Genomic DNA, 24,152 nt, shown 5'->3' with positions numbered 1-24,152 from the left:
GGAAGACACTGAGCACCTGCCTCCAGCTCCTGGCCAGCCTCAGGCTGGGCAGCTGGGTTAGGGCAGCACATGTTCAGCAGCTACAATAAGGAACCAGGGAAAAAAAAAAGCTTCGAATATCTCCCACCAATCTGCTTTGTCCAAACAGATTGGTTCTTTCTCCCAAGCCAATATTGACTCCCAAAGGCAAGGAGCAAACAGTTCTGTATGTGCTGTACAGCCCAGCCCCTTAGCAGGGCTGAGACAGAAGTTCAGTTCACACCACAAAGACTTGGAAGGGATTTTATACAAAATGTTTGTATTTTTTTTTTCTACCAGAGCTTTACCATGTGTCTGCAAAGCACCTCAAACCTCCTACCCATGGCACCCCAAACTGCACCACTGTCAAGACAAGACACATTCCACCTCTTTTATTTTCTCCTTCAACTTCTACAGAGCCTTTTGTTTCATTTTAAACAAACTCTTTAAATAAGACAAAGGCAATAAGCTCCTGCTGTCTGACTTGCACCAGTAAAACTCACTGTACAGAGTTCTGGGGGTGGTGCTAATGCAGAGTTTAATAAAATCAGCCCTTTTAGGGCTCTCTGATTCCCTGCCCCAGAACAAAAACAAGAACAGCTTGGGAAGCTGAGGCTCTGCTTCACACCTGGGACATCTTCCTGTACAGCCCTCCTGGACACAGATCAGCCCTTGAGACCAGCCAGCAGCTCACTCCACATTCCCCTCTCCTTGTCTCCCATTTCCAGACCTGGAAGCACGTTACCATATGGAGCCAAAGCAGGACACTGAGTCCTACCTACAGCTCTGAACTGAGACACCTTCACACCATGGCAGCACTCACACAGCTCCAGGGCCTGCAGGAATTGCTGAGTAATAGTCACTAATTCCAACTTTTTTATAGCATTTTGCAGAATCCCACTGCCACTGCCTGCACAGTTCAGTCCCAGCAATGGCAATTCAAGTTTTAGGCCAGGAAACAAACCAAGGACAGCTACAGCCTGCAGGGAGAACTCAAAAGGAGAAAAACATTGGAGCAAATGACTTTGCTGCCCAAATTGATGTTCCACAAGCAGCCAGTCAAGTCTCAGCAGTACTCTGAGACTTCAGCTGGCTTTTCACAGCTGCCAGGGCATTGAATTGGCAGTGCCATGGCACTGGGTCATCCCTGCACCTCCACCTCAGCTGTCCCACATGCAAATCATTCTGTTCTTACAGCCAAACCACCCCTCTGGCATTTCCAGCAACTGGAAAAATCACATCAATAAACAACATCTGCATTTTAAAATTTAATTCTTAAATTTAACTGCAGGCATGTGCCCCTTCTGTACCTTCTGTCACCACCACGAGGAGGAAGCTGCAGCTGTGACCAGGCAGAATGGACCAAGGCATCAAAGCAAACACATCTCCCCTTTCCTCAGGACACAGGGAGGCACCAGCAGCACCCAGAGCCCTGAGCTCAGCTCAGGTGCTGCTGTGCAGTGAGGAAGACCCAGGTTCCCAAAGGTGAGGAGCAGAGGGCAACATCCACCTGTGCATCCCATGGAGATGGAGAGAACAAGACCACAGCAGGGAAGAAGGGAGAAAACAAATTTTTGAATTTGGCAGAACCTCCCCAAGCCAAGGTGCAGATTTAAACAGCCAAAGGCATGACAGCCAATCTCAGGCACCTTCAGCCCCTTGCAACACCTTTTGCTGTATTCAGACTGAAGGTCTTAGTAACAGGTCAGAGTTAGCCATTTTAAAATGCAAGAAACCCTGAAACACATGGCCTTCTACTCATGAATAAACTCCTCTTGAGCTAAAGCTGCTATGGGTACAGGGAGGTCCCTTCAGCTTTGCTCTGGGCACCTCCTCTCTGTGTTTTAGCCCTAGAGTATCCAAATACTTATGTTTTGAGAAAAGCCCTTGGGGAACCCACCCCTTCCTCCCCTCATTTTGTCGCTCCTGGGACACAGCAGAAGCTGCAGCCAGATCGTGGCACTGTCCCACTCTGCTCATGTTACCTCCAGCAAAGGGGAATGGCCCCAAATCCTGGAAGTAACAGCAAATCCATCCATCTCAAAATCCTGACGCCAGAAGTGAATCAATGGGAAGGCCATTTACCTGCTTCTCACTGAGAAATCTCTCACAGGAGCAGCAGGGAGGAAAAAGCATCTTGGTGTGTTAGCAGCAGATGAAGAGCTCACTGCTGACAGTGTTCTGTGCACTCCTTGTCACTCTGCACCCTGGAGCAGGTGCTGCAAGTGGCAGAAGGCAACATGGGGCTCACAAATACTCAGCAACCTCCCCAATCCCCTTCTCTGGACCATTTTTAAATCACTGCCATTAAACCACCCTAAAGATGGGAAGCACAGCCACGCATGGATTGTCCTTGTGGAATAAACCCCTGGGGATCCAGCCAGCCCCCCACGTTCACTGGCAGCACTGCTGACACCAACAGCACCCACAGCACAGGCATTTAATGGAGTGAACTTTGCCTGTGGCCTCCCACAGCACACGTGTCAGAACTCTGCAGCAGAGCTACACAACCCTGCTAGAAACGCCTCCAGAGTCATTTCTGGGTCAGGATAAACCTTCAAAAGCATAAGGGGAGGGGTGAAGGTTCAGCTCACACCGGTTTGCAACACAAACAGGTATCTCCTTGCACCTGGAAAACCTCCCCCTCCAAACCATTGAGAACTGAACTTCTTGATTTGGTTACTAGACTGCATTGAAGAGATTTAACCCCTGGCAGCCCCAGCTGTGGAATTGCTGCTGTCCTGGCAAGGAGCAATTGGGGCACCACTGGTCACCCAGCAGGAGTCTTTTCCCAATCCAGAGTTAAGGCAGAGCACCATCACTGGCAGTTCCCAGAGCAGACAACAGCCCTTGACCTGAGTCCACCAGAGCTGCTGTCCTCAGTGCCTTTATTTGCTTAGTGCCAACCAAGAGAGGCCCTGGTGGGTTTGGAGTTTGGTATTTGGATGTTCCCACAAATTCAATGATCCCACAGCCCCACAAAACAGCAGCATGGGAGCTTTGTGTACTTTATAGGCTGGAGGAGAAGGATTCTGCATCCTGAACAATGAAGAGGAAGGTGGTTGGGGACTGGGGTCCCATTCCAGCACCTTCTCCTTTCGGGTCTAACAGAGGGTGCCAACCTCTCCAGGTGCAGGGCTGGGGCTGGTGGAGGTTTGGTTATTGTGCAGTGTCTCAAGGAGCCAGCACGTCCTGACTGAGCTCTGCCCTTGCACACAGCTGAGCAGGGAGAGAGCAAGGATGGGCAGGGTCTACAAAACTGGGAGAAAGAAGTGCCAGGGAGAAAGGCTGGAACGACTCTGAGATAATACCATAACACTGGAAGGCATGTAAACAATTCTGGATCCTGTCAGCTCCTTGACTGTAGGAAAAGGAATACTGACACACCTTAACTGCATCAAAAACCCTAACAATGGTTTCAGGAACACATTCTTCAGATGCAAGAGGTATTTGCAAAATTACTACCTGAAAGTTGTAAGTGCAACCCACTATGGGGAGGGGGAAGTTGTAACCTAGGGCGTAGGAAGCTGCTAGAAACCTCTGCCCTCAACACCACCTCACATTGCTGCTCATTGGGAACAGCCTCCAAACAGGCAACAGCATCTATGGCACAGGGATTTGGGGGTGAGGATCCCCTGGTTTGTTGTGTGCTGGCAGACTGGGTGAAGAAGATGAATTCTGAGCAGCTTTTCTATCAAATGGAATACTGACATGCATGAACAGCAGCTTTGCAGGACTGTGCAGAGTTCTGTTTAACTGAGATCCAGAAATCCCACAGACTCACATCTCAGGCTCCACGCCGACTGTGGAGAGGGGAAGGATCTCCACCAGCTGAACAGGAACCCCACAATGGATTTATTTATTACTCATACCCCAAAATCACATGGGGATGAGAGGAAGAATCAATACATTCTGACTCGAGTTCAGATGGAAAGAGCCCCCAGCTTCCATCAGCAGCCAGTGCAGCCCCACCTTTCCCCAGCTCTTCCCTGGCTGATCAGCTTGGTTTGGGAATAAAAATCCTCTCACTTGATTTGGTGTCAGAGGGAGTTGGCTGAACTAGAACAGTTCAATGGTCAGTATGGTCCCCAGCAGGGCACCAAAAGCCAGAGAGGGAGGTGGTGGAAGCATGCAGAGAGCAGACTGGCACAGCCTAAGCCCTCAGTCCCAGAGCTCCCTCTGTGCAAGCAGCTCCTGGGCCCCTGCAAGCCTCTGCTCCGGGGGGCCTGCACAGAGCTGTCTGCAGCTCTGGGAAATGATTGTGCTTCTCAGCTCACTACAAGGACTCTGTTCCCTATTCCTGCTTTCAGCAGCAGGAAGGGAGCATTCTAATTTCCTCCCTGCTGCAAAAGCACAGTGAGTGTGCGTGCGTGTATGTGTGTAAAAATCCTGAAAAATATTGTGCAGCACCATTGGTTCAGTCCAGAAAGGGAAGCTGGGATACTCAGCTGTGTTTGGTGGCTCTCAAAGTCACCAGCTTGGAACCAAATATTGCCTAAGGTAACATCCTCACAGTGGCTGGTAGTTCAAAGAGGCTCAAACACTGTCTGATCACTCCCGTTAAACCCAGGAACAATTCATCTCTCCCGGTCCCTCCCACACAAGAAAATTCCCAAATGAAATTAACAAAACCCCAAAAAACCAAACAGGAATAAAATAAATAAATAAATAAAGGCATTCCCAAAACATTTATTTTGCTTCTCTCTTTGTCTCTCTCCAACCAGCTCAGAGACACCGATGTCACCTACCTTCGCCCGCTGAGCTCCGTACGGAGCCGGGAGCCCTGAACTGCAGCACTCCCGTGGTCTCTCCTGCTTCTGGAAACCTGTCCCCAGAGCTGGCACTGTCCCAACCCTCCTTCCATTCCCACGGATCAGTAACTCATTGGCTATATGGAAAAGAAGTGTATCCAAAGCACACGATGGCACACGGAGGCTGCAGAAGCATCGGGAAAGAACAGAACGGCAGCAGCTGCTCCTCCTGCCCTAACTAAAGGCTGAGCCACGGCACAACTCCCCCTCCGGCCCGACCCAAAGGGTGTCACCCCTCGCCCAGACATTCTTGTGGTGCATTACTGGCACTTTATAGCAGTCTCATATGGTAGATACATGCACATGTCTGTGTGTTACATACAAAAGGTCTGATAACAGTAAAACATTGTTCCGAGAGATATAAAAAACCCAAGGAGTTGCATTAGCCAAAAAAAGTGTTTTGTGAGAAACAACAATAAAAATGATATAACCACAGCTTTTCTTTTCTTTAAAATTAGATAAATACCCAAAGCTATGATTTCACTTGGGGCCTCTGTACCTTGACAGGGAGTCCAATGGAGTATATCTGAAGGCACTTAATATCCTCTACTCAGCTGTAAGATGGTTGCACAGGGAGCTGGGGAGCTTGGGATGTGGTTTGGGGCATGAAGGAGAGAGATGGATGAAAACAAGCCCTGAAGAGCCGTGATCCACACAGCCCCAGGTGCCGAAATGAACACAAACGTACAACCCAGGTGTGGAGAAGGTCTCTCTTGGAAAAGAAAACTGCCAATTGCAAAAGTCTGCGTGTTTCTACGGACAGAGCACTTCATGCAACTCTGACAGTTCATCATACACTCTTAGAGATATTTAGCTTGGTCAGTTCATTGACCTCCTCAGTCCCCGTCTCCTCACAGTCATCCTTTTCCACAGCTTTGCCAAACCCGCACCTCTCCTCTGCCTTTGCCGCGTCTTTCTGGAGCTTCTTGGCGGAAGGAAGGACGTCCTTGGCTTCTGAGCTATCTGTGCCGTGGGCTATCTTATCAGAATTCTGTACAGAAGGCACCAGGTTGGCAATCTCATCCGTCGGAGACCGCCCAATGCTGCCATCCACTTGAACCCGAATGTCTGGAGATATGGACAACTGGTGGTGCGGCACGATGCCGTTGTCCATGCACTTGGGGTAAAGGTAGGTCTTCATCTGACCCTTCCCCTTCACATTGACCGTCCCCCTGTAGTCAAAGTCATACCCCATCTTGCTGAGGATGCGGTAGCTCTCCTCACTCACCTGGATGCGGCACTCGACGCCGGTGGTGTCCATCCTGCTGGCGATGTTCACAGTGTCCCCCCAAATGTCATACAGCAGCTTGGTGGTGCCGATGACCCCGGCCGTGAGGGGGCCGTGGTTGAAGCCGATGCGGAGTTTAAAGTTAAACCACAGCATGTTGTTGTTGAAGTCGTCCACCACCCGCATCATTTCTTTGGCAAATTCAAAAAGGGTCTGCAGGTGCCCATGGGGATGGCTGCTGTCCTGGCACTGCGAGGTGTTCAGCCCCGACGCCGCCATGTAGGTGGCCCCGATGGTTTTGATCTTCTCGATGCTGCTGTAGTGGGGTTTGCTCAGCAGCTCGTCGAAGTCCCCGATGAGCTCGTTCAGGACTCGGTAGCACTCCTTGCCGCCCTCGTAGTTCTCCTCGTAGAACTCGCTGAAGTTCACGATGCTGGCAAAGATCACCCCGCCGCTGTCGTGGTTTTTGGAATAGCTCTGGGACACCTTCAGCTGCTCGGCCACGTGGTAGGGGATGATGTTCCTCAGCAGCCAGTCAGCCTGATCCCTCATGCTCTGGATCTTGGTGCGGTGCAGGTCGGCCTCCACGTCGCCGTGGTAGTGCAGCCGGTAACTGACCTCGAACTCGCGGTTCAGGAACCAGACGAGCAGGAGCAGCAGGAAGGACACCAGAACCACCTCCTGGCCGATCAGCTCCGCCGGCCGCCGGCCGCCGCTCGGCTCCGAGCTGTTGCACGGGCTCCTTCTGGAGCTGCACAGAGGGGAGAACACACAGGTGCATTTTAACTTAGGGCATTGCCATCCCTGCCCCACAGTTAGAAATGCTGGAAAAGGAAGGGCGGGAAGCACAGTCACATACTGAATTATAAAATATCCACTGAGAACTTCATCTGCTGTTAAGGAAACGCCAAAGAATTAATTTAATTCTTAAACTCACCAAGTACTTCCAGAAACCCACCAAGGATTTCTTTATCATCATGTCCAGTGGCACAGCCCAATCCTGTTTTAAGGACTTCACCAAGGAAACAGTTATTATTTTATCTAAATATATAATTAAAACCACTGTATATAAGTATGTACCTGTGTGTGTGTTCAGGTATCTGAGTGCACTGAATGTCTGTGCGTGGGGGTGTCTGTGAGTTTTGTGGAATTTATCTGGTTTTGTATTTTTTATTACCTCCAATATTCATATCCAGCTGCTTTACACTCCTGTGCCTTTCCCTTGTGTCCTCACCAAGGACCAGGAACCTTTGCCATGTGCCTTTAATGCTACACACAAAGGGTTTGGGAGAAGATAACCTTATAAAAGACATATTGTGGAGAACCCCATGGCAGGGGGTTGGATCTCTGTGAGCTGACCCAGCCCAGTCTGGGGTTCCATGAGCTGCCTGGAAGTGGGGAACATGGCTGTGCTGACATCTTATCTATAATAAAACCACTTCAGCTTTTCATGGTGGAGACAGAAAGTTTCTCCAAGTGCCAAGATTACATAAAATAATGAAAAATTCCTGTCTGCCATGGATTGGGAGCAATCTTTCAGATCCTTTTGACAGTTCACTGCCTGCCTGTGCAGATTATGAGGCGCTGATGGAGCATCTGCCAGTGCCAAACCACCCTGAACGAGGAGACATCTGCACTCTCCAATCTCAACTTTCTGCAGAGATGCAAAGGCACAAATTGAATCTGAGCAGGCCCCACCTATGCACTCCCAGAAGCGAAGGCTGAACGCAGACAGCTTGGCATGCAGTCATTCCTGCAGGGATCCAACTGCATTTTTGGGATAAAATGATGCCAAAGCTTGAGATCTAATATGAGCAGACACACACTGAAGTTTTTCGAGTTAAGAGATGGTTTGAAAAGGGAAAGCATCACTTCAACCTTGCTCCTGGAGAGCCAGAGAGGAATCCACACTCAGCACCTGCCTGCATTTCTCTGGGAAGGCAGGAAGGGATTAAAACTCAGCACAACTGGAGCGACAGCGCAAGAAGAGAAGGCTGAGTTTGTTACTGTAACATATGAAAACATTCCTGAGGTAATTTTGTTGCTTCATGTCCATGGGGGACAGGCCTCCACTCTGGATATATTTCAGAACTGAACTTTATTACAGGCACAGGTTTTTTTTCTGAGTTTCGTTCTCAAATATTTGATTGACAGGAAAGTGTGATGAAACAAAACCACAGCACAGCTGTGAGACAGATGAACTTGCCCCATATCCAAAAACATTTCTCTGTGCCATAGTCTTTGTATTTGTTCCCTTTTCTACAGAAATCCTATGGGGAAAAAGTTTCTGGTGAGTAAAATATTTACAAAACAGAGAGTGCAGGTTGAATTCCAGATGAAAGATAGGACAGATTACATTGAAAATTACTTTTTTTGTTTTCTACCATAAATATACTTCTCCCAGGAGAAGTGAAGGTGTATTCATTTTATTCCCTCTTCACAAGGGGACCATGAAAGCAGGAGATGTCCCAACTCAAAGCAGAGCCCCACCATCAGGTTCCTGTAATTGCTCTACCAAGACACTCCTTCCTCCCAGATTCTCAGCAGAAACAGAAGCTCTGGTATGAACCTGTTCATTCCCTCCCTTGAAAGACAAGTCAGAGACAAACACAAAGATGTGGTTTAGTGGTGGCCTGGGCTGGGTTAATGGTTGGACTTGATGGTCCTTGTTGGTCCCTTTTATTCTATGATTCCCCGATCTTGGAGGTCTTTTCCAGCCTAAATGACTCCATAATTAATGACTAGAAGGGAACAATTCCTGAAATACAATCCCTGCTAATCCCCCCATTTTGGAAGTGACAAAATGCCCTCCCAGCTTGATGGACTAATAAAACAAAATTATGTAATTAAGAGAAAAGATCTTGGAAAATAAGAAGAGATGGGGAAAGTGAGGTAGGAATCTGGATTAAGGAGCACAATTCAGGCTCTTCTCTGAACCTGAGTTCATTATTTCACACATCTTGTGGGCAGAGATCTGTTACTGACTCTGTTACTGCTCTGATAGTAGAGTTTGATCCAGATAATCCCCTCTACCATCAGACACTCCTGCCACAGGGATTTATTTAAGCCATTAAGGGCCTTTTATTTACAGTTTGCTGTACAAAACATTCTCCAAGTACTTTAACTGCTCTGCAGTGAATGAGGTGAGCACAGAGCTTTCTGTGAGGAGCAGTGGAAGGCAGGATCAGGGCAGGAGCTGCTGCCTCCCACTCCCCATTCCTGGAGCTCCCCATGAGCTGCTCAGCGTGCCCTGACCTCGTTGGCCACGTGGGCTCCAGCCCTGAGATCTGCATGTGCAGGGAGTGACTCACTGTGCCCTGACCTCCTTCCATGAATGGGGAAGGGGTGGGATCCCTCCTCCAGAGCAGGGCAATTTTATCCCATTGTGCATCAGTATGGAAAGCTCTGATTCCAGCCTGAAGGAGAGAGCAACTGCATCACCCTCATCTGGAATTCCAGCCTGAGGATGTTGCAGTGACCAGGGTACAGGACCTACAGGGCTGGAAATCACCTGAGGCACCTCCCCCAGGCAGCAGCCACGACCTGGAGTCACCCTTTGGAATGAAGAAAAACTCTCCCACACCTCCAACAGGAAGGATCAACCCCCCATTGCCCAATCTTTCTCAATTCTACTTTTTATGAGGTGCTGCAGCAGAAAACTGATTTTAAAAATCATTCAAATTGAGATCTTGAGCTGACAATGTTTCTTTAGCTCAAACTGGTGAAATGCTGCCTGGCACAGCCCCCTCACTATTAACTTGGCACCTCCATCCAGGCTGTGAACATGGAACAAGTGAGACTCCGGAGAAAGAATCTCCTTTGACTTGATCACAAATCATCAAGATAATGGCTTTGCACTTAGAGAGCTTTCTGGAAAGCCAGTTTGCTTCTGAGCCAGTAACCCCATTTGGATTTGGGTACCTTGCTATCTTGAAAGAGGGTGCCTCTCCCTGCTAAATCTGACAGAGGGAGGAAAGGTGTGGAAAAGGGGATCAAACTGCTGCTGTCCATGAAAAACCTGCAGTGGTGCCTACAAACCCTTCCCAGCCCCCAGGTGACTGCAGCCTCCACTCAAGTGCTGCTCCCCCTTGAGCAGCTCCACTGGAAAGTGGCACATCCCACCTGCTCTGAGGTGAGGAAGGAATGAAAGTGAGAAATGTTTCCTGCTTCAAAGACAAAGTTCATGCTTGTATCCTTTGGGCTGCCTGGAAGACAAGGCAAACTGCACATTTTTATTTACAGACAGTCCAGAGGTGAACTCTGTGCTAAGGCTTCATTACCATTACTACTGTCTCTCTTCCCAGGCAACATTAATATTATCTCTATTCTTGATCAAGGAAAGGGAACAACCTCATTACAGACAACACACAACCTTGTCTAGCCCTCAGAACATGGGAAAACTTGAGTGCTGAGTGGGGAAAGCAAGGAACCTGATTTATGTAATTCTGGCAGAAAGCTGCAGCAAAACATTGTGTTGGGCTAAGAGAGTTTCACCTTTTGTTAGCCCATTACCAGAAAAAAGGGGAAATTCTGTACTCTAGAAATGTGGTATTCAAAAATATACAGCAGAAGAGCCCTGAAGAAAGAAGCCAAATTCTGTTTAATGGCAGAAACAGAACAGGATTAACTCCCAGTTCTCTCTTTCAACTTCCAGTGTTTGCTACTGTCCAGGTTTGGGCAGGGTCAGGCCAGGGGAGCTGGACTGAGCAGTGCTGAGCAGAACTAGCACATGGGTCTCTTCCTCAGCTGAAGGAGCACAGATAACATCCTAATAAAAAGTGAAAAATGAAGTTTAGGAACGTTTAACAGGTGACATATGTTGGTCACTGCCTGACTTGGCCTTTAGATCACAAGCCAAGCCTTGCAAAGGAGGGAAAGCCTCACCCACAGCTGCTCATCAGAGACACCTCCTTGGTTTGGTCCTCAGCAACTCTCACCTTCCCCTGGCATCAGTGAGAAGTTACACATTTATGGAAGAAAAATATCTGCAGGAAAACAGTGCTTGACAGGGGATCTTTTCACAGATTTCTGTCACTGAGGGGAAGAGCCAGCTGTCAAAGATTTAAGGCAGGATGAATTATTGATCAGTGATTAGCAGCTGGCCAGGAGCCTGCTGGGGAAGAGGTTTGTAATTCTGAGGAGCACAAAAGCTTCACAAACAAAAAACAAGGATCCAAACTGAGGCTGATCCTAAGACACTACAGGAGTGATCAGCACACTGATGTTTACCAAAAAAATAAAAAGCCCCTCTATTCTTTTGGCTTTAAATTTCCATTCTGGATTCAATGAACTGGAATTCTGTTACAAAGAAGAACTTTCATTAACCAAAACCAGGAAAAAGGAAAACCCCTGTAAGAGAAGCCAGAGCCCCCCAAACCCCAACACTGCAGTAAGTGCTGAGCCCTTGGTGAAGAAATACCCAAAGTAACCCTGTTCTCACCCCTCTGTACTAAACCCCATGTGTTCTCTAAACTACCACAGCATTAGTGGAGATGAGAGTTATTAGAAAGGAATTTTGTTTTGACACATCCTCCCAGGACAAGCAACATGCTCCTGAAAACCCCTTTTACCAAATCACACACCCACAGTTCAGTCTGTGGCCCAAAAAATGTCCCCAAATGTGCAATGAGCAGAGCCAGACTTGTCTAATACCAGAGGCCAGTAAAACTCTTCTAATGGTATTGCAAAAACTTGCAATAAACCCATGAGAAACTCAACACTGAAATCACCAGAGTGAATCTTTAACACACTTATTTTAAGGGGCCATTGATTACCCAGGAAGGGATTTTTGTTTGCTTTGAAAGGCTCCAGGCTAAAATTTCCTTTGCTCTCAGTTTTATGACTCCCTGCCCTGCCCTGCCCGAGCAAGGTGACAGCCAGGCCCAGGCTGTCCCATCCCATCCTGGGAAGGCAGCTGGCTGCACATCCAGCTTTTCCACAGGAAGCTCCTGTACCCCGGGAATCCTCACCTGCCCAGCTGTGAGAGCATCCAACTCCCACTGCCTCTGAATGGTGCAAATCAGCCAAGGAAATCAAATAGACACGTGGGGGACAGATAATGCTCTAAAATCTGCTGCTACTGGAAAAACAGATGCTGTTTGAAATAGTTCCTCCATAGTTCTATTTCCTAGAAATCCAATTTAAGGAGAAAATATCATTACACAACTCTGTGACTGCAGCACCAGCCCTGATGAGTTTTGGTCATACCCAAGTAATCTGTAAAGGAAATTACAGGAGGAGCTTAAACACAAGTTGCTGAACCAATTTGTTGAATTCCCAAGTTATTACTGGGATGCAAAGTTTTACTACATCTAATTCACTGAAAATGTTTCTATCCCTAAATATAAAGATGGTAATTTTATATAAAGCTTACCTAAAGTTCTGTGCCAAATCTAGATGAGGAGCTTCCATGGAGCTGCAATGAAAAAAGCACTGATTTCAGAGGGAAAGCAATAAACAAACAATTTCCCTATTGCACAGACCAAGAACTGCACACAAACTTTGTCTGAACATGACTTATCTGCTTGGGAGAGGGAACCAGCCAGAGCTGCAAATCCCTGTAAAGGGAAATTGGAACTTTGTGATGCCTGGAACAAGTAATTGTGAAACAATCTCATCTTACCTGGAAATAGGGAAAAGCAATCCCAGAGCTCTAAGACTCCACACCTTCATCTTATGTGAGCACACAGCACAAATATTTTAAAAATAAAACACTAAGAAAACAAACCCCAACATCTCCAAACAAAAACTAAAACAAAAAAACCCCAAACCAAAACCAACAAAACAAGCAAAAAAAACCAACCAAACCACCCAAACCCAAAAAACCTCCCAAATCCCCAAAACCCTAACACAGAACCTATTTTTTAAGATGCCATTAGAGAAAATAAGTAATTCAAGCACTTATTTACTTGTATTACAATTTTCCTACCGCAATCAAGTAGCAAGAGAGTATCAAACTCTCAGGATTAGTTACAACTGGGAAAGGAAGTAAAAGTGCAGAATGGATCTGCCTGTGGTGCAGACAGGGCTGCAACTGCCACCAGGACAAAAATCTTATCAGAATCATGGTAAGAGACAAACAAAAAGATGATTATTAACAAACTGAAGCAACGGGTTTCACTGACTAAACCTGCGTGACTTTTGTTCAGGATTAATTCTATCAATCACCTTTTCAGACCTGCAGTTGAACAGCTCTATTATTTGAAATATTTCTTTTTGAGGGATGAAATAACAACATATTCCATGATTTCTGAACCTTGCCCATTAATGGTCACTGCTGCTCACACCACAGGTGGAAATACACCACCATTAGTAACATTTATTAAGAGAATGGGGTTTCTAAACATTCACAGAGCCCCTTTAGCACTCAGCAGGAGCTGATGCTGTGACCTGACACAACAGCAAGGTCTCCACCTCTCCCCTTTGGAAGAGCCATTCCCAGTCCCTTAATAAAGCCGAAATGCAGGGAAAACCCCCAGCTGTGTGTCCTTCTCTCTGCACAAAGTCTCAACACAGAGCTTGTCCAGGAGGGTACCCACGGCCCCTTTCCCAGGCTCTGCCAGGAGCCCCCAGGAGCTCAGCAACTCCTGCTGGGGGAAGCAGGGAAGAGCAAGCAGGGAACCAAGAAATGGCATCGAGGGTCTGCTCTCCACTAATTCCCCTGGAAAACCAAACCTGGGCTGAGTTTGGAGCCAGGGGGGTTGGGCTCTGCTCCCGAGGAACAAGTGACAGCACAAGAGGAAACAGTCTCAAGTTGTGCCAGGGGAGGTCTGGATGGATATCAGGGGAAAAAATGTCTTAAGCAAAAGCCCTGGCACAGCTGCCCAGGGCAGTGGAGTCCCCACCCCGGGGGATTTAAAAGTCCTGTGGATGTGGCACTTGGGGACATGGGTCAGTGTGGCCTTGGAACAGCTGCACTCGATGGCCTCAGAGGGTTTTCCCAAACTCAAGGGTTCTGTGATTCCCTGACTCTCAGTGAAGCTGTAGCTGGCCACTGAAAGCACCAGTGCTACGAAGGGAAAAACCACAAGGAGAAATCTTTGTGACTGGGAGAGAGCCACTCAGTGCTGGGGACAGATGGGGGATCACTGGGATCACTGGGATCCTGAACCCAATGGGACAAACCCATGAGGAGACCAGGGAGGCTTCAGAACCAAACACTGCTTCCCTGCACTGCAGCTGGAGAGAACTCCCCTGCCCTCCTTGTCCAAGTCCTCTGCAGACAGACCAGAAAGGGATTTTTCTGTAGTCAATGTGATTTAGAAATCATGTGTCAACTGACTCCAGCTCCAGGGTATTTTTTTCCCAGGACTTTCTCCCTTCAGCCCTTACAGCCATCTCAAATCACAGATGTGAACAGGTGTAAGAGGTGACTTTTATTCTACCTTTTTTTAAAATATAAATTTGATCAAGATTAAAAGAGACCACTGAAGACACTTAAAGAGGCAATTAAAGCTAAATACTCACTAAAATATGTATCTGCAAACTCTTTTTTGTTTGTTTGGGGTTTTTTTTTCCATGTTTTTCACCTTATGATTCAGCAGGTCTCTGAAGGAGAGGAACTGACTGACTGAGGAGAAGACCTTGCTAAGTCCATCCCAAGGGAGGGTCTTAAGCCACTGAGAAGTGCAAATTGATTACAAAATTTTGCCAATAGGAGTAGAAGTCTGGAAGGGCTCCCTTGACTCTCTTGGCAAGAAAACAGCAGGAGAATACTGCAAACAAATTCTCCTTGTAGAAAATCATTTATCAGAGGAAAACTGGAAAAATTTAAGGTTATTGCACAGAAACTGCATTAGCTTGATTCCTCATGTTCTGCAGAGTCCTCTGAAAAGGCAGGAAACTGAGAATGGAACTGGCTATTAGATCCCATTAAACCTAAGCACCTGCCTTCCACACTGGAAAATGCATTGAGGAAGGAGGTGGAAGAAGAAAATGTGGTTCCTAAGGGCAAAAATAAATCCAGAGGGGTGTTGGGGAGCAGCTGGGCTCTCTGGCACCACCAAATACCTGGGAAATTCTTTAATAAAACAGATTTTCAAACTAATGGTGAAGGGCAATTGAGTGGGTCTGTAACTGTGTCCTAGAAACACATCAGGAAGCACAGAGCGTCACACAGAAGAGGGCCCCCTGAAATCCTTCAAAAAAACAAATAAAAGATGAAGAATTACAATCATTAAGGTTGAGATGCTGGAGAAAGTCATGGCAGAAAATCCTGTGCACCAGCCCCTTGTTTCCCTGGGAGGAGCCCAGCTGAACTCCCCTGCAGCCACGAGTGAGGCTCACCTGGAGGGGCACAAGGAGACGTAGAGCAGGATGAGCAGCACTGCTCCCACCACAGTTGCCAGCAGGGATCTCATCCAGGAGCTGAGCTGGCAGAAGTTACAGTACTGCACAATGGTGATGAGAATGGCACAACACATGAACATGGTGTACTGCAACAGAGAGAGAGAGGGGGTTAACAGCTGCCCAGGGCCCTGCCACACAGCCAGGCTGGACAGTTCCTCCTGGATGATGGGCACGGGAAGTGATCCCACGTGAAGATGGAGATCTTCCCTCCAGCAGCAAGAAAACCTTTAGCACTGGTGGTTTGTCACTGCTTTCCCTGGATGGAGGTTTTTATCACACCCTCGTTATTTCAGTGATGTCCAGAGCCTCCAGCTTACCTTGGTCAAAAGCTCAGTGCCTCTTCTTGTTCATAAAAAGGAAAAAAAAGAAGGTGAAAATTCATGGTAACCTCCTCTCCACTGCTGGGGTTAGATCCTGCCTGCTTTCATCTGAACATCGAAATTCCATTGCATTGGAAATGCAGAGTGCAATTTCACCCACCTGCCTGCTTCTAGAAACATCCTCAGAGAAGCTCCCACAGTGCCCTGTAACAGCTGAGTCCAGGGAAGGAAGGATCAGCCTCAGTAACAAAAGGCAGCTTCAGTCACTGCCAAAGGACAAGCTCACATCTTCTGTCCCCAGTGCCTCATCTCAAAACCCCTCTGCCTCTCCACAGCTGGCTGGATCAAGGAGAGGCAGAGCAGGACAGATGCACTGCCCAGAGCACCTTCATTCCCCCAGTACAACCTCACAGTGCTCAAAACTCTCAAGTGTGCCCATGATGTGCCAATTTTGGTTTCCCAAGAATATTCATGACCATCCAAGCTAAACCAGAGACTCCACACTTGGATTAAGGAGTTCTGGTCTAGCTTTATGCTGTGTTTTACAGCATGAAATGATCATTCTCTCCCTTTCTCTCTCCCTTTAGGTGTCCTGTGCAGCTGAAGTGCAGACTCTGCAGCCTGGCAGTCCTGTGCCATAACAAGCATGTGATTGAGAGCAGACACAGTGTATGGGAAAAATCCTTACATAATTCACCATTTGTAAACCACAAACAACAATTGCTGGTTTTTAAAATTACTTATAAAAGGATAAAAGGAATTTCAGAAGTGTCCATAAAAAACCCATAACTTAAACTTATTTTTTTCCCCCATTTCAGGTCTCCTAAAGTGGCAGAGCACTGGTTCTCACTCCAAGTGATGCCCCAGCCTGAAGCCAGCCTATAGAGGGTCAGGATGTGCTGGAATTTACTATGGATGCATGGCTTTGGAAAGTTTTTTTTTTTTTTTCATGGCTGTTTTTGTTAATTTTCATTTTATAATTATTTTATATCCAGGGAGGGTATAAAATGCTATGAATAAAAAAAAACTTTGCAAAACCATGTCATAGTAAAGGAGGACACTTACCTGACCCTCTATAGATTGACTCCATTTCCTAGAGCTCCATGAGTGTGGAAACACTGAGCACAAGCAGAGCTGGGACATCTCTTGGAGAGTGAGCCAACAGCCCCATGACTCTGGAGCACCTGCAAGAGGAAAGAAAGCAAAGTTCATTCTCAGTTTGGTGATGAAAATCACCATTTTACTGCTGCTGCCTGAAGTGTTTTGACTCAACCTGACCTGTATTGAGAACACACTCATGAAGTGGTTCTGATATTCCCTGAAACATCTGGAGAGATGATCAAGGATGGTGATGAATGGGATGGTATCAAAATCACTGGACAGATTTGAGAGATTTGAAGGTTTTCAGCTCCCTTCCCATGAGGAAAACATTCCTGTGGTTAGTTTACTGGTAATCATGGAGGGGAAAGACCATCATTAGACTGAATGAACAAACAAATCAATTTACAGCTTAAAATTTCCTCCCTAAAGCTCCAAAAGGTAGAAGCTGCAGAATGATCTTAAGCATGGGATGGAACAGAATGACAACCCCACCCTGCTGTGACTGTGACAACCACGGGATTTGTGTTTAAATCAGCAAGGACCAAAAAATGTGTGGTCACATGTTCCCATGGAACAAACAGCCCCCAGTACCCAGGAATAAGCTGTGATAGGAAGAGTGAAGAGGATCTGGTCATTACCTACACCCAGGGCCCTGAAATAGCAAAGCTTTGTGAAACAGAGTTCCCTGAAGATCCTGGAATGGAAGGATTGCACACTGTGCTGCCTCAGAGAAACCTGCAGAGAAACAATCTTTCATCTCCAGCTTGAGGCCATTTTGTTCACAGTTTTTAAGCCTTGATTTTATGCTACAGTTGGCTTTTAAATTAAACTGTTCTCCCCTCTCCTCACTGCTGCCCATGCCTGGAACAAGAGGTGCCTTCCAACCCAAACCATTCTGATTCTATGAATGTTAACCCCTTGTTCTCCCCTTCTGAGTGCTTTTAATAACAGAGACACCAAATTCCCTACGGATCTCTGAGTCTGGGTTAAATATGCCAATTTCTTTCCATTCCTTTTCAGAAGGCAGTTACTGCATTCCTTTAACCATTCCCACAGCCCCTGCAATGGCCACTTCCAGGTACCAAGTGCTCTCTCCTTTGAATTCTCTCATCTCACTCTGCAAAGCCAAAACAACCCCCACTAATCCTGTTCCCACTGTTGAAGTTCACTGATACAGCTTCTCTGACTCCAAACTCCAAATCCAGCCCAGGACAATAATCCTGAGATAAACCACTTGCATTATCTCAAAAAAAAAAAAAAAAAAAAAAAATCCTGCAGAAGTGCTTGGTTTAAGAGGAAAAAGTTATGCAAGCAGCAGGAATTTCTAGGTATCCTCTACCCCTTTGTCAGAGAGTTTTCACCATGGCTGTGTTTACACAACAGACTAAGAATTCCATCATCCACAAAGCCCCATCCCTCCAAGGGATCTCTATCAAACAGATGTAAAGCAGGAGGGAGGTGGAGGAAGGCAGGCAAGCAACAAAGCTTTGGTAGCTGCAAACAGTCACTTTAGGGAATGGAGTTCAACAACTTACATGTATATTTGTTTCAAAATCAGAGGTGAAGTGAGAAAAAACTGCAAGAGCTGGGAGAGAAACCAGGATTGCACCGAAGAAGTGTCGAGGCAGCCAGCCAGAAATCAGCTCCAGGAGACGCTTGGTGCAAGTCATCACCTCCTCCAGGAAGAAAGCCATCCTGGAACACAGGAAAGCAGGGGTCCAGGCATTACTGGCAGCACATATCCCTGTAGCCCTCATTTACCTGTAATAATACACCTTCAAATCCATCACTTAGGCTCTGTGAGCAACCAAGGTGCCACAGCACCTGCTGTTGGCTCCGGGGAACAATCCAGCCTGGCTCCGGTGAGGAGGGGCAGCAAAGGGAGGGAGAGCCTCGGCACTGTGGCTTTGAGAAAGCAAATTGAAAGCCAAACTTTACTTCCTTGGAAGCTTAAACAGAGGGAAGACTCCTCTCCATTCATAAATAAAGCAGGCAGGGAGAGGGGAAACTTTCACAAGTTAAAGCTACTGAAAATAACACCAGGAACGTTTGAGGAGCAGGGCAGCCCCAGCACCCATCACACTGCAACCCAAACCAGTTCTCCCAGTTGGAACCAGCCAGTCTGCAGGCAGGCTGCGTTCCCTGTCATTAGGGAAGGGGAAGGGGAGCGTGGGCTGCGAGCTGGCAGGAGCCGAGGCGGGGGAGCCGAGCCCAGCTGGCACCGCCCCGCTGGGTCCCGGCAGCCCCGCGGGAAGGAGCCGCTCTCGCCCGGAGCTGCCGAGAAAACCGCGGCCCCAACCCGCGAGGAGCTGAAGGAGCCAACTGGAAGAGCTCTGGAGAGCAGCTTACCGGAGATGCTTCTCAAATGAGAGCAACTCTAATTGCTAAAATGAATAAGGGAAGGGAAAAGGATGCTCAATGCTCAAGGGCATTGCATAGAAAACTAGTATTTATCCACAGAAATAAATCTTTGGGATAACTTCTTCTCAAAGCTCAACATTAGTCACTTGAGAAAAACTGCAACTGCTGTTCAAGTGCCTAATTATTTTTAAGAAGCTGTAAAAAGGTGGTGGAGCACAGTTAGGTGCATCCAGAGCCATTAATGGTATGTGTGGAGTTATCAGACTCAGGCTGAGCAGGTGATTCTGGACTACAGAGCCCAAACAATACAGAATCACACCTTTTGTATGGACAGAGATGCTCACAGCTGAAAAAAACCCCTGAAACCCACCCACTAAATATGAAATTCCCAGTCTCCAAAGTCACATAAATTACCCCAGGTCACCTATAGCTCTAAAAAGAGAAAAGATATTCACTCATCTTTAACCCTGTTGTCTGAAATACCAGGTTTTATATGGGATAAAAGCCTGACACAAACCAAGCTGAATTTAAATTTCTTTAGGCCAGTTTGACACTCATTCCACACCTTTAAATATAAATTGTCTCTGAATGAGATTTTAATGCTCCGGTCTGGAATTCTGTGACTTGCAACCACAAGTATTTTGTGAAGCATAAAGAACTCTTCTCTAATTGCATGTGTTAAAATCTCTAAATTATACTTAAATTCATGGGAAAAGGGGAATTTGGGAGGATGGAATACACTGTAATTCATCGGGAGCCCATGAGAGGGTGCTCACAGATTTGCCAGTTCCCAGTTTAATGGACTTCCACTCACACCAAAAATTCTAACTGTATTGTAATGGAAAACAGAATTTCCAGCAAAGCACTGAAATTTCAAAACTGGATAGAAAAGATTTTAAAAGGCTCTCTAGAGTAAGAACTGGGGTTTCTGAAGGGTTACAGACTGTCAGAACTGTCCCTGTGCCCAGGGGCAGCCCCATTGTCCAGCACTGAGTGTCTGAAATCACCACCCAACTTCCCAGCTCTGAAATCAAGCCCCGTTCTGCAGCAGCCGATGGGCTGAGCTGAGAGCACGGCAAGGGGAAGGGGAAGGGATGCCAGCCCAGGGCTCCCTGGGAAGGCAGCCTGGTGCCACCTGTGCCCACGCTCCCATGCTGGCTGGCACAGCCCTGTGGCACACGCCCAGCTCGTGTCTCTCACCCCAGCCCACACACCAGGGACTCCAAGGGTTGCATCTCCCTTCCTGCCAAGCCTCCATGCCAGGACAAATTCCTGTGGGAACTATAGCAACAAATCCAGGGGTGAAGCTGAGGGGTTAATCCTGCCAGGAGGACACTGCTTTATTTAGGCAGGTGCAAATTCCAGGGCAATGCCACCTTTCTCCTGCTAATCTTTACCTTCTTGGACTGATTTTTTTTGGATGGGATTTAGTGTGGGGTTCTGCACTCTGGAATTACACACAGAATTCTCCTCCCTAGCAGTGAATCCAGCCCAATGCTCCCAGCACAGGAAGTCAGGAGTGCATTAAATCCAGACAGCAGTGAGAGCTGCAGACAGATTTAATGGCTACAGGGCAGTATCAGTAAATAATGCAGTGTCAGTGGGCAGCTCAACAGGGCTTAAATGCTAAAGCATCTGAGCTGTTTACACAAGCTGCAGTTCAAATTAGTAACTTTGACATAAATGATTAATGGCTAATGCAGACTGTTACCATCATTTTTGTATTTACTGGCAGTTTAAAATCAATTCCCAGAGTTCAAATCAAAAGCTTTTGGCATAGCAGCAATTTGGTGGGATATTAAATACCAGATGTTAGAAATAAATAAAGGCAAACAGACTGCATTGTTTTCCTCAGCACCAATACTCTGTATCAGTCCTGTTAACAGATCTGCTTCATTAGGCTCGAGGGGCAGAAAGCAATTTCTGCTCCTGGTCATGAGGAATTTAGGAAGATCCAATGCTGGCCACAGGTCTTGGCTGAGGAGAGACAGGGGGTGGCACCTCAGCAAGGCTGGGAAGGTGAAGCACCAGGAAAAGGGCAGTTCTTTGGTCACATAACAGCACAGTCTCCTTTCTACTGCTGGACTGCACTTGCTTTCTTTATCCAGAGGATTCTTTTTTGCTGTCTAGAAAGGTTCTTTTAATTCATGAATCAACTGAAAGTGCTCCCACCTCTCACTCTCTCGAACAGGTCTAAACACCCACTCTTCTGCCCTCAACCCTTCCCTGAAGCACGCTATCAAAAGCAACACATTTCTTGTAAATAAACTTATTTATAAGCAGTTTTACTCGAGGGCAACATGTCAAAATTATCTAGTGAACAAAACTTCTCTATTTACACTAAATATTGGGCAGCTGTTGGGCAGAATCTCTAACCCCTCTTCCTGCAGAGCCACTTCTCAGACTCCAAGTGGAATCTCACACATCGTTGTACATTCAATCACAACGGGTTTGTTTTTTTTTTTAAATACCAGAACTTTAGGATCTCTTACACTTCAGCTGAGCTCGTCAAAGTAGCTCCATTTCAAGTGGGCAGAAGGACATTCTTCAGAGAACATTCACAGAGGAGATGACATCTTCCACGTGCTCACAAATGAAGCACCAATTTTTGCGTGCAGCTTTATACAATTAATTTTCAAGTGGCTCTTGTGCTAACAGTGGGATGCTCATCTATAGGTACTCCAATAATTTATTATCAGACACTTCAGAGGAATCAAAACATCCTTCTCCCTCGTAGGCTTTGCTCCACGAGGACTTCTGCTGCTGCAGAACTCGAGTTTTAAGGCGTTTCTCACTGCCCAGGCTGTGACAGTGCTGTGCTCTCCTCTTCCCTCCCACAGCTGGGCTGAGCCAGGGGAGCCCTTGCTAGGCTGAGCCCTGGACTTAATTACAATTTAGCTGATTTAAAGGCAGGGTGTTTAGCATCATGATAATGAAAATACAATGTGAAACTCAGGCAAGAATTTTCTGGTCTTAAAATAATCCCTTTTCCTGAAATTCTGGGATTGTGCCCAGCATTGTAGTGCAGTCTCCTCCCCAAAGATACCTCGGTGGTATTCTGTGATTGTCATTTGGGATGACATTTCTGCACAGGAAGTTCTGCACTGTTTCTGTGCATAATGAGTGGTCAGAGGGAGCAGTCCACACTTGGAAGAGGACTTGAAGAGGAAAAAGATGATTTTCACCTCCCTGCCCAAAGGAACTGCACAGAGTGTGTGCCTCGGGTTATGGGCACTGGGGTGGCCCAGAAGTGAACTTCAGGTATTCACTATAAAGCAAATGCACAACATAAATTCAAAACATCCCTGCTGGTTTGAAGGAGAGGACAGGGAAAGGCAGTGGTCACCTGCCCCATCCAGCCATTGCTGGTTCCCAAGGGAACCAGGACAATTTGAAGGGTCTGGAGATCACAGGTCAGGGTGACAGCACAGAGCTGCAGTGAGGCCAAACCCCTGCACAGCCACTCACACACAAAACCACTTTGCCAACTCTTGACTAAACAGACTGAAAACAACAATTTTCCTTCTCCTTAAGGAATCCATAAACCAGAAATTACAGAGCAGGACTGCAATAAAACCTTATGTATCTACCTATAAATATTTCTAAGATTATAGAAATAATTTTTATAAATGTACAAAATAAGGCAAAAGCAATGTCCTGTGGGGAAAACAACAAATTGAAAAACACTAAAATGAAGTAAGAATTCACCTGTAAAGCAAGTGAACACAAATTTTCTCCAAATACACCTGGACAGCAGAAAACAGCACTTCTGGAAAGTAGTGATTGGGCTGTTCCCAGATGAACAAGTTCATGGCTACCAAACCCAGATCACCTGAAAGAGCTGCCTGAAAACTGCCTGAAATTAAACTTCTGCCCCACCCAAACCAGAGTAAAGAAACTTCTGAAAAGGGGAAAGTGCATTTCTGATGCAAGAGAGAGGACACACCAATAATTACCACAGTTCAGAATGACAACTCTGCCAGTTCAACCATCTCCCAGTACAGCTTTTAACTCTCTGAATTTCTAGATTTTCTAAAAACTATTCAAATTGCAACAAGCCAACACACCTGCTAAGAAATGCTATCTTTAAAGCATTTCATAGATGGCTTCTCTCCACTCCACATGCCAGCTTTGATGTAAATCCACTTGCACACATTTATATGCCCAGTGAAGTACAAATTCCTTCAGTGACCAAAGCATTAATTATCTTTTAAACTCGACCCTGCAAAGCCAAAATGAGAGTGCAAACTGCAATATTTTGTTTCTTTTGAAACAGCAGCAGAAATTGCTTCCAGCTCATGATTACAAAAGCATTTGGACCGACACATTCCTGAGTGATCTGCAGAACCCCAGGAGAGGACACCCATTTGCACACACCACCCTTATCCTGCTGTCGTGTCAGGGAAGTGCAGGGAACACCAGGATGAGGAGGGCAGAGTGAACTGGCTCCCACAGGTCCAGACAAACAATCAGCTCATTAACAGGTCGATCACCTGGGTTAATGACAGGTTACACCCCGGAGAGCACGAGCTGCACAGAACAAAGTGCTCTGAGTAACCCTGGGGATGGAGGAGTCACCACAGCAGTGTCCTGGAAGCCCAGAACAGCCCAGCACTGGGGGTGACTGGGCACAAATGGGGAAGAGGAGCTGCTGTTAAAAGCCTGGCACCTGCAGCCAAGTCTGCTGAGGGCACAGGAGAGGCTGAGGGGCAGGACAAGGGCTCAGGTGTGGGGCTGGCACCTCTGAGCACAGCCCTGCCAAGTGCCACCCCTTCTGCAGAGACAGAACAGTGCCCCTTCCCTTCTGGGGAAACACTGGACTCCTGTTATATGTCAGACACAGAAAACATGAACTATCTCAGTGTTAACCCATGAAACTTAAAAAAAAATTAATTCTGGACAGACACAATGTGCCTTTAGCAATTTCTCTTCTTTCCTTCTTTGAGGGCAGGATTGCTCTTTGCA

General features: G+C 46.8%; 1 protein-coding gene across 2 annotated transcripts in view; it reads right to left on the bottom strand.

The window, feature by feature from the left end:
- Positions 1-4,679: 4,679 nt before the first annotated feature.
- Positions 4,680-24,152, bottom strand: part of ADCY9 (adenylate cyclase 9) — an 83,557-nt gene continuing 64,084 nt past the window's right edge. For both annotated transcript variants that reach the window (XM_059862176.1, XM_059862175.1), the window contains 4 exons: positions 18,362-18,521; positions 15,343-15,491; positions 12,431-12,472; positions 4,680-6,808 (listed from right to left, as the gene is read on the bottom strand). In XM_059862176.1, coding sequence (XP_059718159.1) covers positions 5,620-6,808; positions 12,431-12,472; positions 15,343-15,491; positions 18,362-18,521 — 1,540 coding nt within the window. In that variant the 3' untranslated portion in view covers positions 4,680-5,619. The remainder of the gene's footprint in view (positions 6,809-12,430; positions 12,473-15,342; positions 15,492-18,361; positions 18,522-24,152) is intronic.

This window comes from Haemorhous mexicanus, chromosome 17, assembly GCF_027477595.1.
Source record: "Haemorhous mexicanus isolate bHaeMex1 chromosome 17, bHaeMex1.pri, whole genome shotgun sequence".
Lineage (NCBI taxonomy): Eukaryota > Metazoa > Chordata > Aves > Passeriformes > Fringillidae > Haemorhous > Haemorhous mexicanus.
This window is presented reverse-complemented; position numbering and strand designations above follow the sequence as displayed.